Here is a 17,365-nt window from a genome sequence, read left to right as displayed (position 1 = left end):
AAGAGAAAAAGAATATATTATGTCTGCTTTTCATAGGATTCTCTGCTATATTACTATGCCTTACTGAAAATAGTAAAATCAAAGTCCAAGATATGTTACACAGAATGCATTTTAAATTTTGCCACCTCTTCCAACTCTGATTGTGGTGCACTGATCAAAGTAACAAATCTAACTGTAATTCCTTTCTTTTAAAAAGAAATCTACCTGCAAAAATGCATGTGTTGGGTGACATACAAAGTTAAGAAAAAGAGTTTAAATAAAACAAAACAAACAAGGGAAGTGAGACCTGCCTTGCAGATCTCAGAATCCAATGCAGACTTAAGAACATAAAAGGTCAAGAATGGCGTTGTGACAGACGCCAACACCCTATATAAACACCAGTTTGAAAACAGTCTGCTCTAATTCCAATCCAGTTTTCTGCTAATGGCCTGGAAAAAACAACAGAAGATGACCAAAGCATTCCTACCACCCCAACCTAGGGAACCACAGTGAAATCCCTGGCTCCTGGCTTTGGCCAGACATAGCGCAGGCCACCACAGCCATCTCTGTCTCTCCCTCCCTTTCACATACACACATCTACATACATACATAAATCTTTAGAAACAATATAGTGTATATTAGAGTCTTTCTCAAAATCACTTCCCATCACAACTTATTTAAGAAACTACCTATGTTCAAATATTTTTAAAAAAATAATTATTTGAAAGGCAGAGAGAGAGAGAAAGGTCTACCATCTGCTGGTTCACTCCCCAAATGGCTGCCACAGCCAGAACAGTTGCTCAGAAGCTGGGAGCCACGCATTCACACTGCTTCAGGGTCCCAAGGACTCGGGCCATCCTCCAAAGCTTACCCAGGTTATATGCAGAGGTGGATTAGAAATGGAGCAAACATCAATTGTTGGGCCCAGCACAATAGCCCAGTGGTGAAATCCTTGCCTTGCATGAACCAGGATCCCATATGGGCATCTATTTGTATCCCGGCTACCCCACCTCCCTTTCAACTCCCTGCTTGTGGCCTGGGAAAGCAGTAGAGGATGGATCAAAGCCTTGAGACCCTGTACCCGCGTGGGAGACCCAGAAGCTCCTGGCTCTTGGCTTTGGATTGGCTCACTCCGGCCACTGCAGCCACTTGGGGAGTGAATCAGCGAACAGATTGTTCTCTGTATCTACTTCTCTCTGTAGATCTATCCTTCCAAGAAAAATAAATAATCTTAAAAAAAAACCAAAAAAGACACCAACTGTTACCCACATGGGATGACAGTGCCGTAGGGCACCTATGTGCCACCACACCAACACCTCAAATAAACTTTATAAAAATTGATTTTAAATATAAGATATAGGACATGAATACCTTATGATTTGCTCTTATTCAGAATCACTAATTATTTCATTTTCAGTACTAACAAATCTACTGATAGCTTTCTTTTGTGTAGACAATCAAATCTAGCCACTGCCTTTCAACAGCATGCTTTCCAGTGATTTGTTTAGGCATTCTCAAGACCTTAACTAATACTTCACAAATGCTGTTATTACAAAGACTAAAGCTCACAAGTGTACTACACATCCAGCCTGTTGGTAATGAGGTAAGCTGCCTTGTACTTAGCAAGTATAAAACTAACAGGAGAAAAAGCATACAACAGCTCATGGAAATTCTGGGCCTGGTGTATGCCACCTCTGTGATAATTATAACAATGTGCCAGCAGGGAGGGGACTCTGGGCTGGGACATGTCAACCTGGCCTCCATGTATGCTACTCGCCATCACAAAGGAGTAGGTTGGGGAGGTAGGGAGACACTGCAGATTGTCTGGAAATAACTTCTGGGGGCTTCCATAGACCCAGCCACTGCACTTGCAGGTAGGCAAAGGAGCTGAGACAGCGTGGGGAAAATTGGAGGGCATGTCTGAATCAGGCCAAGGTGCCACCCATGTAGAAGATCTAGGCTGCGCTAAACAGCATTGTTCAGCAGGCACTGGTACACACAAAAGCTGGGGATAGGGGAAACATCTGGCTGGGCTAGGCTATAGTACCTGCCTGCAAGTGGTGGGGTATGGGATGGGGCACATCCGACTGTGCTGCAGTACCCACCAGAATGTTAGAGAACCAGATCTGGGGGCACATTCTGTGGACTTTTGGGCTTGCCTCTGTGGGACTGCAGCACCAGCTCTGTGGGGGTAGTGACAAGCTGACCCAGTTTGGACCACGGAACTCATTTGACACTCAGGAGAGCCAGGACTGGGACAGCACCAGGCTGGGCAAGGCTGCAGCATCTGCAAGCACATGCAAAGGTCAGGGGCAGACTCTGCTTAGTGGGGCTAGAGCACCTGCTGGCATGTGTGCTATCTAGGATTAAGAATTGGCCTGGTAACAGAACTTGGGGAACTCCCCTACTAGGCTGAAGCACCCATGGCATACATTTGGGCTGGGTCTGGGAGTGGGCTGGGCTAGGGTAGTCTGGGCTGGGTTGGACCAATCTGCAGCACCCACTGGCACAGGCAAAAGCAAAAACAGGGTATGGACCATGCCACTACGCAAAAGTACCTGCCAGTTCACATGAAAGCCAGAACTGGGGGAAAGGCTGCAGCACTCTTGAAAGCTGGGACTGTGTATGGGCTGTAGCACCTCACAACAAATGCAGAGACTGCAGGCAAGCCATGCCAGACTGGGCCAAAGGTCACACAGGCAGCACAGAAGACGAGGGATGGCAGCAGGCCTGGTAAGGGGGAATGCAGGACTTGCCTGCTAGACCACTGCTTCCACTGCTAAATGTGAAAACTAGGACTGAGATGAGTCCAAACCAGGCAGGACTGCAGCATCTGTCAGCTGACATGTAGGTTGGGTCTGGGAGTTGGCCAGGCTGGGTTAGGAATCAGGTGCAAGTTATGTCAGGCTGGACCACAGTATCCCCTGGTAAACATAAGGTCTGGGGCTGGGAGTGGGTTTGGTACAGCAAGTAAGGGCATTCCTGCAGCTGCAGCTCCTATGGTGAGCACGAAAGCCAGGGCTGCTGCTGGGCCATGCTTTGACAATGTGGCATTGCTTGTTGGAATATGTGTGGGCTGGGTCTGGGAGTAGGTTTGGGTTGAGCCAAGCCACAGCACCAATGAGACTAGTTGGATTGTGCATAAGGACTGGTTGGATTGTGGATCAGGCTGGTGTAGGGACAGTACATGCCAGCATGTGCAAAACTGCGACTGGGAGCAGGCCTAATGAGGATTACTGGGAGTTGCCCTGACTGGGCTGCAGCACCTGCTGGTGTGCATGAGGGCTGGGTATATGGCAGGCTGGACTGGAGCTGGGCTAGGCCTCAGCACCCACCAGTTTCCATAAAGAGATGGGATGGGGAGGAGCTGACCAGGCACCTGCATCCACCAATATGTACTTTGGTTGATGCAGGTGATTGACCAAGGGACCCTGCTCTGGCTGGCATACACAAGAGTCAAGTCTCAGATCATCTCAAGTGAGATTTCTTGGAGGGTGCCCCAACTAGACTGCTGGACTCAATCCCTGGCCACACAGGAAAAAAAAAAAAAATCACAAGATATGTGGTCCAACCTTGGAGTGCATGCATATTTCAGGAATGGGCCTCCTCAGCAGTTGATGCCTGTGCAGTGGACAGCATGCATACAGGTAACACTCTTCTAGGCCAGCAGAGGACACTGAATGCTGACCAAGTTTTGCAAGGGTCTATGGACACACTAAGGTGGACTTTGTCAACCACCAGACATTGGAGAGATTTTCTCAACTCTGGTATAATGAAGTCAACAATATCTCAAAACTAGCAAAACTACTCCAATAACACCCTCAGAACATTCTTTCCCACACTGAGGTTTCTAAGGCATCATCAAATAGCCATCTCCCATCTTTAGGTGCTGATATAGTCTGACAGCATGGAGCAGCCCCTCCCCCTTCTTTCTTGCAGACACAGGGGAAAAAAATTCTAAAAAGGAAAAACAAATATATGTACCACTCACCTTCCTCTGTATCTCAACCCCTGACGCCCTAATTGGAAACCCATACGGACATGCATCCCTATGAACTATGTAAATAATATTAAAAATTTAAAAAAACAGGCCCAGCTTTAGTGGCTGAAGTCCTTGCTTTGCATCTCTGGGAATTCCATATAGGCCCTGGTTTGTATCCTGGCTGTTGCACTTCCTTTCCAGCTCCCTGCCTGTGGCCAAGGAAAGCAGTACACGACAGCCTGAAGCCTTGGGACCTTGCACCCACATAGGAGACCCAGAAGAAGCTCCTGGCTCCTGGCTTCGGATCAGCTCAGCTCTGGCCATTGCAGCTGCTTGGAGAGTGCATCAGCAGATAGAAGATCTTTCTCTCTCTCTCTCCCTCTCTGTAAATCTGATTTTTTCCGTAAAAATAAATCTTTAAAAAAAATTAAAAAGCAAGTGCACTAAGCAGAGATTCTGTTGTAGATAGATGAATTGATAGCAAAGCCAACGATGCTCCTTTACATAATTAAATAGTAACAGGCTTCAAATGAATTAACACTTTGCTCCGAAGGCACTGATTTGAATTAGAAGTGTGTATGTATGGGCAAGTGGGTAAAATTAACATACCAATGCCCAATTTTTATTTAAAATAGCAAAATCTAAGGGAAGCAAGTGGAAGAAAAGAGCCTCAAGCTGAAAATTATCTTTTTATTTCCATGAGTATATTTGATGATTTGATGCATTCACTGATCCTTAGTACTTACACACACAGATGAAGCTCCTGGCTAATGGCTCTGACTTGGGACTATTGTAGTAAGTTGGAAAGTGAACCAGTAGATGGATTATCTCTGTTTCTCCCTCTCTATGATTCTACCGTTCAACTAAACAAACAAATCCTTAAAAAAAAAAAAAAAAAAAAAAAAAGGAAAAGAAAAAGTTCTATCTAACAACTAGAAATCTAGAACTGTAACAGTCAGCACTAGTCATGTAATTAAACTTCACCATTCACTAAAGCAAAAATAAAAAAATTTAAAAAATGAAATCAATGCATGTTAAGTAAAGTACAGGATTTTGGATTGCTGACATTTTACAATCCCTTTTAGACAAACTTATAGCCTATTTTGAAAACTGAATTTGGCCCAGAAAAATACTATGAGAGCTACTTTCTTCTGCATTCAATGATAAATGAGGCTATTTATATCTTAACTCTGTAATCAATTTAAACATGTCCAGGCTTTATGCAAAGGGAAAGGCAGGGTCTATTTTGAGAAGGCTTCTATCACTGCAATTTTCCCAACTTAATCACAACAGTAAACTAAATGACTTATTCAGATTGCTACCTTATCTAAAGATTATAAAAAAATTACTGGTAAATTCTAACTGCTTGTACATTGTTCCAATGTATTATTTTGCAATCTTTACTGTGTTGTGTACATTGACAGGAAGAACGTTTCTTACCAGGTTGTGGCTGCTTCCTGACTCTGCGATTCTTCTTTCCTTTGACTGCATTTCCCCTCTGTTTGTGTGGAGATCTCTTTACAGTTGTTTTACTCCTTGAAACAGCTTTAGTTGGAGATCTGGCTTGCTTTCGTGCCCTTTTACCATTCGTTGACACTGGAACATCTTTAGAAATGGGAGCTTCTTGGCTTTTGCCATCCAACTGGGTTGTCTGTACAAACTGTGCTGTCAGCACTTCTGCACCTTACATAGAAAAGACACCGTTTGTTTTTTATGATATAGGGATCTCATATTAATAGCTTTTCTCTTTATTGTCATTATTTCATTCTGGGAATAATTTAGTATAGGAATAAAAGGCTGAATATAAAATTTTTAAGTATCTCACTGAAACAATTTTTTTTAACAAAGTAAAAGGTCATTTTTAAAAATTTCTTTATTTTTATTGGAAAGGCAGATTTATAGAAAGAAGGAAACAGAAAGATCTTCTGTCCAATGGTTCACTCCCCAAGGGCCCACACAGCTGGAACAGAGCCAATCTGAAACCAGGAGCCTCTTCCATGTCTCCACGCAGGCGCAGAGTCCCAAGGCATTGGGCCATCCTCTACTGCTTTCCCAGGCCACAAGCAGGGAGCTGGATGGGAAGTGCAGCAGCTGAGACATGAGCCAGTGCCCACATGGGATCCTAGCACATGCAAGGCAAGGTTAGCAACTAGGCTCTTGAGCCAGGTTTAAGAGTTCAAGAGTTAAGTACTTCTATAAATATAAAAATAGAAACGTGCTGTCTAAACTTCCACCAAGTGATGGAGAAAAATTTCACAGTAATAATTTTACAGGTTTTGATGATCTCCATAACTTTTCCTGACTGATGTGGCAGCTAAGACTAAACACTAACTGACAGCTCTGGGAGGTGGATATTTCTCTTTACTACATTATCATAGGGAATAATTCGCATGCTAGCTTTTTAAAGAGTAAGACTTCTCATTACTCAAGTTATGCTTTTAAAAATCTTCAGGTAAGGAATGGCGCTATGTTGCAGTGGGTTGAGCTGCTGCCTCCAGTGCCAGCAGCACACAGTGGGTACTGCTTTGAGTCCTGGCTATTCCATTTTTTATTTTAATTTTTATTTTTCATGATACAAGGCTATTACACCTCTAATCCAGCTCTCTGCCAAAGTCCTTGCTGTGAGAATTTGGGGAATGAACCACCAGGGGGTTCCCTCTCTGCTTCTCAGATAAATAAAAATAAATGTTTAAAAATTTAAGTAAATAAAAATCTTCAGGATAAGGAAGGATAAAATGTAAATTAAGTAGAAAAGAGTTAAACTAAATTTTAAAAGGGGAAGACTAGAGAATCAAAACATAGGAGGTAAAATTTCTGACATTTGCATACATAAGAAGGGATGCTAACTCACAAACCTAAGTTGTAAGGAGGGAGATTAAATAAACTAATCCTGAGAGATTGCTTCATTTATATTTATTGCTCAGTAACATGTTCCTGAGCCACCTTCTGAGCCAGCTCCCTGCTACTGACCAAGGAAAAGCAGTGGAAAAGTTGACCTAAATTCTTGGGCCACTGTCTCCCATACAGGAGGGGGATCTGCAAGAAGCTCCCAGCTTCAACCTGGCCATTGTGGCCATTCGGGTAGTGAACCAGCAGTTGGAACACGTCTTTCAAATAAGTATATAAATCTTTAAAACATAGCATTTCAAATAAATATGTAAATCTAAAAAACAAACAACTGTTACACAAAGGATTTGGAATTGCCCCATACTGCTTTAGTTCTCAGTGTGCAGACCATTGGCTATTACCCTGGTGTTAGTGGTATGCCTTATCTTAGCAGATCCTTTATTTCACCTCCACTTGTCAAAGGATGTTTAGAAACTCAAAGATCATCTTTCTTAGAACGGAAAGTAAACACAATTTGAGTTTCAGGTGCAACACACATTTTTGTTGGGTAAACTTCTGAAGTACATTAGTTTCTCTGACCTCTTGGTTTTGTTAACTAGTTTGGTGTTTCTCAAGTGTTAGCATGCACATAACTCACAAGCACACTGGTGTTTCTAACAAACCTCTATCATGCTGCCAAATGGCAGTTCACACAGGAATAGGATTAGAATAAAATAGTAGCAAAATAATCCATATGCATTGTGCTTACCTCTTTTCCTTTTCAGGGGACACTGTCCTTTCACTAACTTAAGAGTAGTTGCTGACTGTGATCCTCTGCCTGCTCCCAGCGCAGTACTTTTGGGAAAGGAGCAGCACAAATTCATCCTTTTACTTGGTGCCACACGTACCATGCTGGCCTTTCTCTTGGGCTGAACTCTCAGATTTGATACTGGGCTCAATGGAACGGCAGTCCCATTCTGTGCTTTTAACCTTTCTTTAAAATTTTCTTCTGTTCCCGCTTCTTTTCTTACTTGTGTTTCTGAGTCAAGAAATTCAGGATCTGGAGTCATAACTAAAGAAAATTCAGCATCACAAATTCCATCTGAAATAGGATACTGAGGCTGCTGTAACAAACCCAGAGCAGTTGACACGTCTAAAACATAACCGTCAGGAGCTGAGAAGTAAGACTGCAGCAGAGATAAAGACACTAAAGGGCACTTTTCAGCTGGAGGAGCTATGTCAAAGCTATCAGTCGGGCTTCTGCAGAATGTGGTCTCTCTAAATCCATCCTGAGGAGCAGTGGGCAGCAGAGGAGTGCTATGCACCTCACACAACTCTTGGAAGTTACGCTTCACTAATGTGTTTGGATGGATCCCTTCCTCAGGAAATGATTTCTTTGCTTCCAGTAGGGCACAATTAAGGGCAGGTAAAATAGGTGTCAACTTCAGAGAAGGTTCATCTTCAACTTTCCAATCTTTTGCCTCTGAAATACATTTATACATATATTAAAAGGCTGAATTTTTTTTTTACAACAAAACATGCAAGAAAAGTGCTTTAGGATTCAAAATTACGGGATGGCTAAATAGGCTAGTTTAAAAATAATAATCAAAATGACAACAATAGAAGACTAATTTAAAGAATTCCCTTAAGTTGAAATGAATAGACCTGTAACAGATTCATTTAACTAGCAAGTTAGAATGAGTGAACCCTGCCTTGCTCTCTCTTTTCACCTTCAAGAAGCTCAGCATAAACTGAATGATCCTCCACAGCCGCAGCACCAGCTTTGCGAGCTGACATTGGGTTTCTAACTTTTTGATTTTTATTGCTTTTAAAATATATCTCACTTAGATGACTGCTTCAAGTCTTTTTTTTTTTTTTACAAGTTACAGTGCAAGTCAATTGAACTGAAAACCATAACACCCTTATATAATCCTTAAATCCCTTCAAACTGTTGCCAATTTCAGTGCATGTTCTACCAAAAGAAATAAAAATGTCCAGTGACTACTAGATGAAAAGAGGAAGTATACAGTTTTTTTAAAAGACAAATTATATGCAGAATTACAAAACACTAAGTTAGTCCTAAACACAGTGTACTACACCAGGTATTAAAAAAAAGAAACATGGGGCCTGGCGGTGTAGCCTAGCAGCTAAAGTCCTCGCCTTGAACACACTGGGATCCCATATGGGCACTGGTTCTAATCCCGGCAGCTCTACTTTCATCCAGCTCCCTGCTAGTGGCCTGGGAAAGCAGTCTAGGATGGCCCAAAGCCTTGGGACTGTGCACCCATGTGGGAGGCCAGAAGAGGTTCCTGGTTCCTGGCCTTGGATCGGTGCAGCACCGGCCATTGTGGCCACTTGGGGAGTGAATCATCGGATGGAAAATCTTCCTCTCTATCTCTCCTCCTCTCTGTATATCCGACTTTGTAATAAAAATAAATAAATCTTAAAAAAAAAAAAAAAAGAAAGAAAAAGAAACATGGGGCCCGGCGAGATAGCATAGCAGTTAAAGTCCTCGCCTTGAACACACCAGGATCCCATATGGGCGCCAGTTCTAATCCCAGTGGCCCTGCTTCCCATCCAGCTCCCTGCTTGTGGCCTGGGAAGGCAGTCGGGGATGGTCCAAAACTTTGGGACCCTGTACCCATTGGGAGATCCGGAAGAGATTCTGACTCCTGGCTTCAGACCGGCTCAGCTCTGGCCGTTGCGGCCGCTTGGGAACCATTGGACGGAAGACCTTCCTCTCCGTCTCTCCTCCTCTCTGTATATCTGCCTTTCTAATAAAAATAAATCTTAAAAAAAAAAAAAGAAAAAAAAAAGAAGCATGAACAAGAATTTACCTTCTCTCCAAGTGAGTTCCCAGGCTCAGAAGGAAAAGAAAAACAAAAGCAACTACTCCCTTCTCTGCAGTTCATCACTTAAAAGACAGTAATATGTAAAGGGAAAATAAAATACAAAAAATTTTACATTTGGTATTCAGTAAGGTGAGTTCCACCTTTAATACTGTCTCATTTTTTGTTTTAAAGATTTATTTATTTTTATCTGAGAGAGGAGACAGAATCTTCCATTCATTGGTTTACTCCCTAAATGACTTTACCTGCTGGGGCTGAGCCGGGCTGAAGCCAGGAGCCTCCTCTGGGTCTCCCATTTGGGTTCAAAGACTTGAGCCACCCTCTGCTGCCCTCCAAGGCCACAAGCGGGGACCTGGATTGAAGTGGAGCAGCTGAGACTTGAACTGGTGCCCTTATGGGAAGCTGGCACAGCAGCTGAAAGATTATGCTCCTAAGCCTTGTGCTGCCCCCTACTGCTGCTTTCTTTGTCCACTGTCTCCATTAACTTCACCATCCTTTCACCCAAACTTTATTATAAACTTCATGTTTATTGTTAATTTTAGCAGCATTCAAATTTCTTTTTCTTTCCAACTGATGTTTTATTTTATTAGTGTTTTACCCTGGACCTTGTTCAGATGTTAAAAAAACTCAATACATGATTTTTGGGTACAAAAAAACCTTGAAATCCATGCAGTTTTTTCTTCATAATTTTACTTTCTATGAACTACTTAAAGTTTCTTTGTATGAATAACACTAGAGTTTCTCCATCTTTTCATTTATTATCTCCCCAAGAGTTACTTCAGACTTACTTTTTCCTAACTGGCCTCTTCAGTTCTAATATCACAGATACATACTCATGTGCTACATTAATAAAAATTACCGGTGCATGGCATGGTAGCCTAGCAGTTGAAGTCCTTGCCTAGCACACCCTGGGATCCCATATGGGTTCGTTCCAATCCCGATGGCCCTGCTTCCCATCTAGCTCTCTGGCTGTGGACTAGCAAAGCAGCCGAAGACAGCCCAAAGCCTTGGGGCTCTGCACCCACATGGGAGACCCAGAAGAGGCACCTGGCTCCTGCCTTCTGATAGGCTCAGCTCCGGCTGTTGCGGCCACTTGGAGAGTAAATCAGTGGATGGAAGATCTTCCTCTTTGCCTCTCCTCCTCTTTGTATATCTGACTGTCCAATAAAAGTAAATCTTAAATAAAGCTAAAAATAAATTAATTAATAAATTAAAAATCAAAAGCTGAGTTTTGTTCCTTCATGGAGTCAACATCATGCTGAGAATGCTTGCGCTAAATATGAAGGAAACTAATAGTGGCAACAGAGAAAACAGTACACAGGAAGAGCCTATATTTATGGACACACCTTGGTAAACGTTATCTTTCAGTAAATGTTGTTCAATAACAAATGAACTTAATTTTGAACATGCTGAGTTTGAGATACCTTTGCTGTAACTCAGTGGAAACCTCAATGGATAATGTGGAGAAACTCCGAGAAAAAGGGGCCTGTGATGTGCTTCAACAAGCTAATCTTTCATTCTACTATCAGCATCCTATATGGACACCAGTTGTATCCTGGTTCCTCCACTATCTGGGAAAGCAACGGAGGATGGCTCAAGTCCTTGGGACCCTGCAGCCACATGGGAGACCTGGAAGAGGCTCCTTGCTTCTGACTTAGATCAGCTGAGCTCTTGCCCTTAGAGCCGTTTGCAGAGTGAACTAGTAGATGGAACACCTTCTTCCTCTCTGTGTCTGTAAATTTCCCATTCAAATAAAAATCTTCAAAAATTTTTTAAAAGTTCAAAGGCAAAAATAAGCCTATAAAGATCAAGAAGTATCAACCAGTGGGACTGGTGTTGACCACAAAGGGCTAAGCCACTCCTTTTGACATTGGTATATAATTTTAGGGTTCTGGTTATAGTCTGTGCTACTCTGCTTCTGATGATCTAGCTCCCTGCTCACGCTCCTGGGAAAGCAGCAAAGGACAGTCCAGGTCTTAGGGCCCCCGCACCCAGACTGAGAGATCCAAATAGTTTCTGGCTCTTGGCTTTAGTCCAGCCTAAACCAACTACTGCAGCTATTCGGGGAGTGAACCAGTATACAGCGGATTTCCCCCTTTTGTTCCCTTTGTTTCACTCTGCCTTTCAAGTAAATAAATCTAGAAAGGAAGAAATAGAAGGAAAGGAAAAAGGGAGGACAAACCAGAGAGGTAACAGGATGAGAGTTACTGAAGAGGATAAATTAGTTAACTATTATGTGCTACTGCAAAGTCAAATCTATTAGGGACTGAAAAATACACAATAGACTGAGTCAAGTACAAGACACTGAATTCTTACCAGTTGGCAGAGATGAACGGGCTAAATGTAACCCAATGACATCTATCTGTTCACCTCCAATATCTAAACACAATGAAAACCAGAAGAAACTGTTAGATTATTGATCTTACAATGCATGAGTAATCATAATGAAGAAAAAATTTTTTCAAAACAAAAAGGTGTTCCTTACCTAGTTCTGATATGAAAGCTGATGATGTAAGTAAAATAAAAAATCCTCGATCATCTAAGCACTTGATGATTGCCTTAAAATTAGAAAAAAAAAATCATTCTTTAATTCTAGCCACATTCTTCATGAAGTTTGAGCTAATTAACAACAATGACAACAACAACAAAACCTTGAAACATTAAGAGTATTCTGGAATCAGGGAAATTCTGTTCCTAGTATCAGGAACATAATTTCTTTAGCTGTGATAATCTCAGCCCTATTTACCTAACAAAATAAGCAGCACATTCAAGAGACAGTTTTAGAACATGGTTTAGCTACATAACATATCAATCAGAAAACTCCTATTTCATTTTTTTCACTGAGACACTTGACACTGCATATCACTGGCCTACATATAGCTACTGATTTAAGATGAATCAGACATATAAGGAGCACCTGAGACTATTGCTTCATGTGAAAATTATCATAAAATCCCCAACATAGAAAGAGTGGAAGGTACCATTCAATAAAAAGGATTCTTTCTACAGCATTCTAGTAGGTGGACAATAACAGAGCCCCATGTAACAAGAAACTCCAATGCAAACAGATTCTTTCTCTCCTTTTTCTTACCAGTCTTTACTGGACTTGAGCTTATAAAAGATTATCTTCAAGGGAAAAAAAAAACTTAAGGTTTTAGTATTTTCAGCACCTAGGGGAATTTTGTCCTCAGACAGCCTCAACCGTACAGTAAATAGTTCCCTCTTATAGTTTACTATTTTAAAAACTTATCTGGCTCTTAACCGTTAAAACTCAATGTTCATGTAATCTTTCAGTTTAAAAAAAGTACCTACACAATATTTTATTTCAAAACTAATGACATAAGTCTAAAAGCATAATAAATCAACAAGTCACTCAATTACAACGAAAATATTAATTAAGTACTTTAAGTATTACTCTACAGCCAAGCTTTGACACTAAAATCTCATTTACAGGCAGAACCATCTATCTTGGGTTTCAACACATTTTTAATGTAGCTGCTATATGTTTTATAGCATTTGACTTACATCACCTTCTCTATTACCTTGTGAGACTTGTAATTTAGTGATGATTCTGCATCTTGCTCTAACCCTAATACATGGCAAACAGTAATGATTATATAACCCATGGCGCTGGTATCCATGAAACTATAAAACCATTTATTTCTGCTAATCTGAAACGGAGCAGTGACAATAAGGGGCCTCTATATTGTTCTCTAGTTTATGTCTTGTTGTTTGTTTGTTTATTATTTTATGATACAGTTCCACAGGTTCTGGGATTTCTCCTTTGCTTCCACAAATCTCCTTACCCCATAACTGATTTGTTTTTTGTTTTTAACACAAAAATTTATTTTTACTGAAAAGGCAAATCAAATTTACAGAGAAAGACAAAGAGTCTCTACTTGGCAGTTCTCTAGTCAAATGGCCACAACAGCTGGAGCAGAGCAATCCAAAGTCAGAAGACAGGAGACTCCTGCAGGTCTCCCACATGGGTGCAGGGTCCCAATGCTTTGGGCAGTCCTCGACTGTTTTCCCAGGCCACAAACAGGGAGCTGGATGGGAAGCAGAGCAGCTGGGACATGTACTAGCGCCCATTCAGGAATCCTGGTGCTTAGAAGGTGGGGATTTAGCCACTGAGCCATTGTACCAGGCCCTTAGTTTCTTCTTTTTTAAATTAATTTTTATTTTAAAGTCAGATACACAGAGAGGAAGATCTTCTCTCCAATGACTCATTTCCCAAGTGACCACAATGGCCAGTGTTGCACCTATCCGAAGCCAGCAGCCAGGAGCCTCTTCCAGGTCTCCTATGCGGGTACAGGATCCCAAGGCTTTGGGCCAACCTCGACTGCTTTCCCAGGCTACAAGCAGGGAGCTGGATTAGGACTGGGGCCTATATGGGATCCCAGCGCATGCTAGGTGAGGACTTTATCCACAAACCCACTGCACCAGGCCCCTATTTAAGTTTCTTAATGCAAATGAAAAGCTATATGTTTCCACTAGGTCAACACATTTCTGTTTTTCAAGGTGAATAAAACAAATAGGCAGCATCTCAAGTTATTCATTGGGGGAACTGTATATAGTTACTATTTAATCTTTGTGAAGAGAAATCTGAATCTCTAATATCTATTTCAAGACTATCCTATGCAAACAAAAACACAGCCTTATATGTCCCTTTTAAAGAGATCTTCTTCTGTATGTTCTAAAATTCATGTTCTACACATAATTCCATGAGCTTCTCTTCAAGGGACACTGATTTTGCTCACCATACATTAGGCACCAAGGTAAAACAGATGCCTAAGGCAAGATATCTGCTTTCGCAAAACTTAAGGTCTGGCTTGGGAGAGAGATAAGTAATTAAAAAAATCTGTAAGACAAAGCAATGAGCACTGCAGGGAAAGAATAATAAATGACGGGCCCAGCAGCGTGGCATAGCGGCTAAAGTCCTCAACTTGAACGTGCCGGAATCCCATATGGGCGCCAATTCTAATCCCAGCAGCTCCACTTCCCATCCAGCTCCCTGCTTGTGACCTGGGAAAGCAGTCCAGGGCGGCCCAAAGCCTTGAGACCCTGCACCCGTGTGGGAGACCTGGAAGTTCCTGGTTCCTGGCTTTGAATCAGCGCAGCACCTGCCACTGTGCTCACTTGGGGAGTGAATCATCAGATGGAACATCTTCCTCTCTGTCTCTCCTCCTCTCTGTATATCTGACTTTGCAATGAAAATAAAATAAATCTTTTAAAAAAAAAAAAGGAACATCTAACCAAAAATGTAGGAGACCTTTTTGAAGAAAATTACAAAATGCTTAAAAAAGAAATTGAAGAAGACTTCAAAATATGGAGAACATATCCCAAGCTCCTGGATAGGTCAAATCAGTATCATTAAAATGTCTATACTACCAAAAGCAATATATACATTCAACGCAATCCCAATCAAATACCCAAAACATTCTTCATTGAACTAGAACAAAATGATACAAAGGTTCATATGGAAACACAAAAAACCACGAATAGCTAGAACCATCCTGAAGAATAGGAAGTTAACAGGGGGAATCACAATCCCAGACCTCTGGACATATAATAGGGCAGTGGTTATCAAAACAGCTTGGTACTGGCACAAAGATAGAGAGGAGGATCAATGGAGCAGAACAGAAACAACAGAAGGGAACCCACAGAGATACCGCCAAATAATTTCTGACAAAAAGACAAAAGACAATCCAAGCAAATGGGAAGGTACCTTCAATAAATGCTGTTGGGACAACTGGTTAACAGCCTACAGAAACAACAAAATAGACCCACACATTTTACCATACACTAGGATCAAATCTACATGGATAAAAGACCTAAACCTACATCCAGAAACCTTCAAACTTATGTTAGAAAATGTTGGAAACACCCTGCAAGATCTAGGTATAGGCCCTGACTTCCTAAAAAGGACACCAAAAGCAATAGCAATCCAGACCAAAATAAACAAATGGGACTACATCAAGCTAAGAAGCTCTGTTCAGCAAGGGAAACAATCAACAAAGTAAAAAGGCAACCCACAGAATGGGAGAAGATCTTTGCACACTACACAGAAGCGGACTAATCTCCAGAATATACAAATATCTCCAGAACAACCAAAACACCAAAACAAACAAACCACTCAAGAAATGAGCAGACATTTCACAAAGGAATAAACCCAAATGGCAAACAAACATATGAAAAAATGCTCAAGTTCCCTGGCAATAAGGTAAATCCAAATTAAGACAACAATGAGGTACCACCTAACGCCAATAAGGATGGCTCATATACAAAAACCAACAACAACACTTGCTGGCGAGGACGTGGGGCAAAGGGAACCCTACCTACTCCACTGCTGGTGGGACTGCAGGCTGGTACAGCTTCTATGGAAATCAGTATGGAGACACTCAAACAACTGAAAATTTGCATACCATATGATCCAGCAATAGCACTCCTAGGAATATATCCAAAACACCTGTTACACGAGAAGCCAACATGCACCCCTATGTTCATAGGAGCACAATCAATAGTTACAAAAACATGGAAGTAACTGAAATGCCCATCAACAGAAGACTGGATAAGAAAGTTATGGTTCATTTACTCCATGGACTGCTACTCAGCTATTAAAAAAAACAAAATGTTGTTTTTTTGTGGCCAAATGGGCCCAACTAGATACCATCATGCTAACGGAAATGAGCCAACCCCAAAAAGGTTAAGATACCACATGTTTGCCTTAATTTAAGATGAAATATGTCAATCTGAAAAGTAGTACCTGTAAATTGTAATATTATTCCAACCCAAACAGCCTGTATCTCATGCAATAAGATATTGTGATGTAACCAATGAACGTACAGTCAATGTGAGTCAGACTGCTTATGATCTACATCAAAGAAATGTAAAACCTAATATACTTTTAAGACCCTAAGCTACTCAGAAAGGGGGCGGGAGAGCAGAGAAATCTTCCATCTTCTTAGAATGTGTGAGGAAGTATAACCTATCAGGAACATAACTGGTAACTCGACAACAGACTCGAATCAGCATTAGACAATAGTAAAACTACAAAAACATACGGGCGGGGAATGAACAGTGATCCTGACAACCTCTTAACAGGAGGTCATACGCATAGAGCAAGGTGGGGACCCCAGAGTGGAGCAGGTGGACAGGAGGAGGTTTGTATCCCAAACCTGAAGACTCCCAGATCCTCACCAAGGACTATTGGGCAACAAGGACTACATCCCAACTGCCAAGGAGACCACGGGGAATTGGAGTGCCTTCAGAGGCCGAGAATTCTGAGGTCATCCACCCCATTTGGATCTACCACATGGGATGGAAGAAGCCCAAATCCTTCCTTGCAGGATCCAAGGTCTTCGGAACAACAGCAGGAGCCCTAAGTGGTCCGCAGAAACAGAAGAACAGTAAACTTCCTCAGGACTAGGGAGAGGAGCTTTCCCTGGTCCTTGCTTGGTTCCAACTTTGGGTCCCCACCCTCTCTTGCAATGACCATCAGGATCACTCCAGAACCCCCTCAAAACAAACAAATAAACAAAAAACTAGAATAGATAGAGAACAAGAAAAGTTTAGACTCAGACGGGGAACGGTCAGTGTGGATTCACATATACCTTACTAGGTAGGACACAAATGATTAGTTACTCCTCACTAGGGTATTGAAGATTTCTCTGCACACCCTTCCTAAAACTGTTCTGCACCTAAACTGTTGGCATATGCCTTGCCAGAG

The 17,365-nt window shown here is 41.7% G+C and overlaps 1 protein-coding gene across 6 annotated transcripts in view; it reads right to left on the bottom strand.

Annotated features, from left to right (window-relative positions):
- The window catches only part of TASOR2 (transcription activation suppressor family member 2), a 69,394-nt gene that overhangs the window by 20,938 nt on the left and 31,091 nt on the right, over positions 1-17,365 (bottom strand). For all 6 annotated transcript variants that reach the window (XM_040967937.1, XM_040967939.1, XM_040967935.1 and 3 more), the window contains 4 exons: positions 12,122-12,194; positions 11,953-12,015; positions 7,557-8,270; positions 5,402-5,644 (listed from right to left, as the gene is read on the bottom strand). In XM_040967937.1, coding sequence (XP_040823871.1) covers positions 5,402-5,644; positions 7,557-8,270; positions 11,953-12,015; positions 12,122-12,194 — 1,093 coding nt within the window. The remainder of the gene's footprint in view (positions 1-5,401; positions 5,645-7,556; positions 8,271-11,952; positions 12,016-12,121; positions 12,195-17,365) is intronic.

The sequence above is a fragment of the Ochotona curzoniae genome, unplaced genomic scaffold (genome assembly GCF_017591425.1).
Source record: "Ochotona curzoniae isolate NIBS_2020 unplaced genomic scaffold, NIBS_Ocur_1.0 scaffold_4683, whole genome shotgun sequence".
Classification (NCBI taxonomy): Eukaryota; Metazoa; Chordata; class Mammalia; order Lagomorpha; family Ochotonidae; genus Ochotona; species Ochotona curzoniae.
The sequence above is the reverse complement of the archived record's forward strand: the minus strand, read 5'-3'. Positions and strand labels throughout refer to the sequence as shown.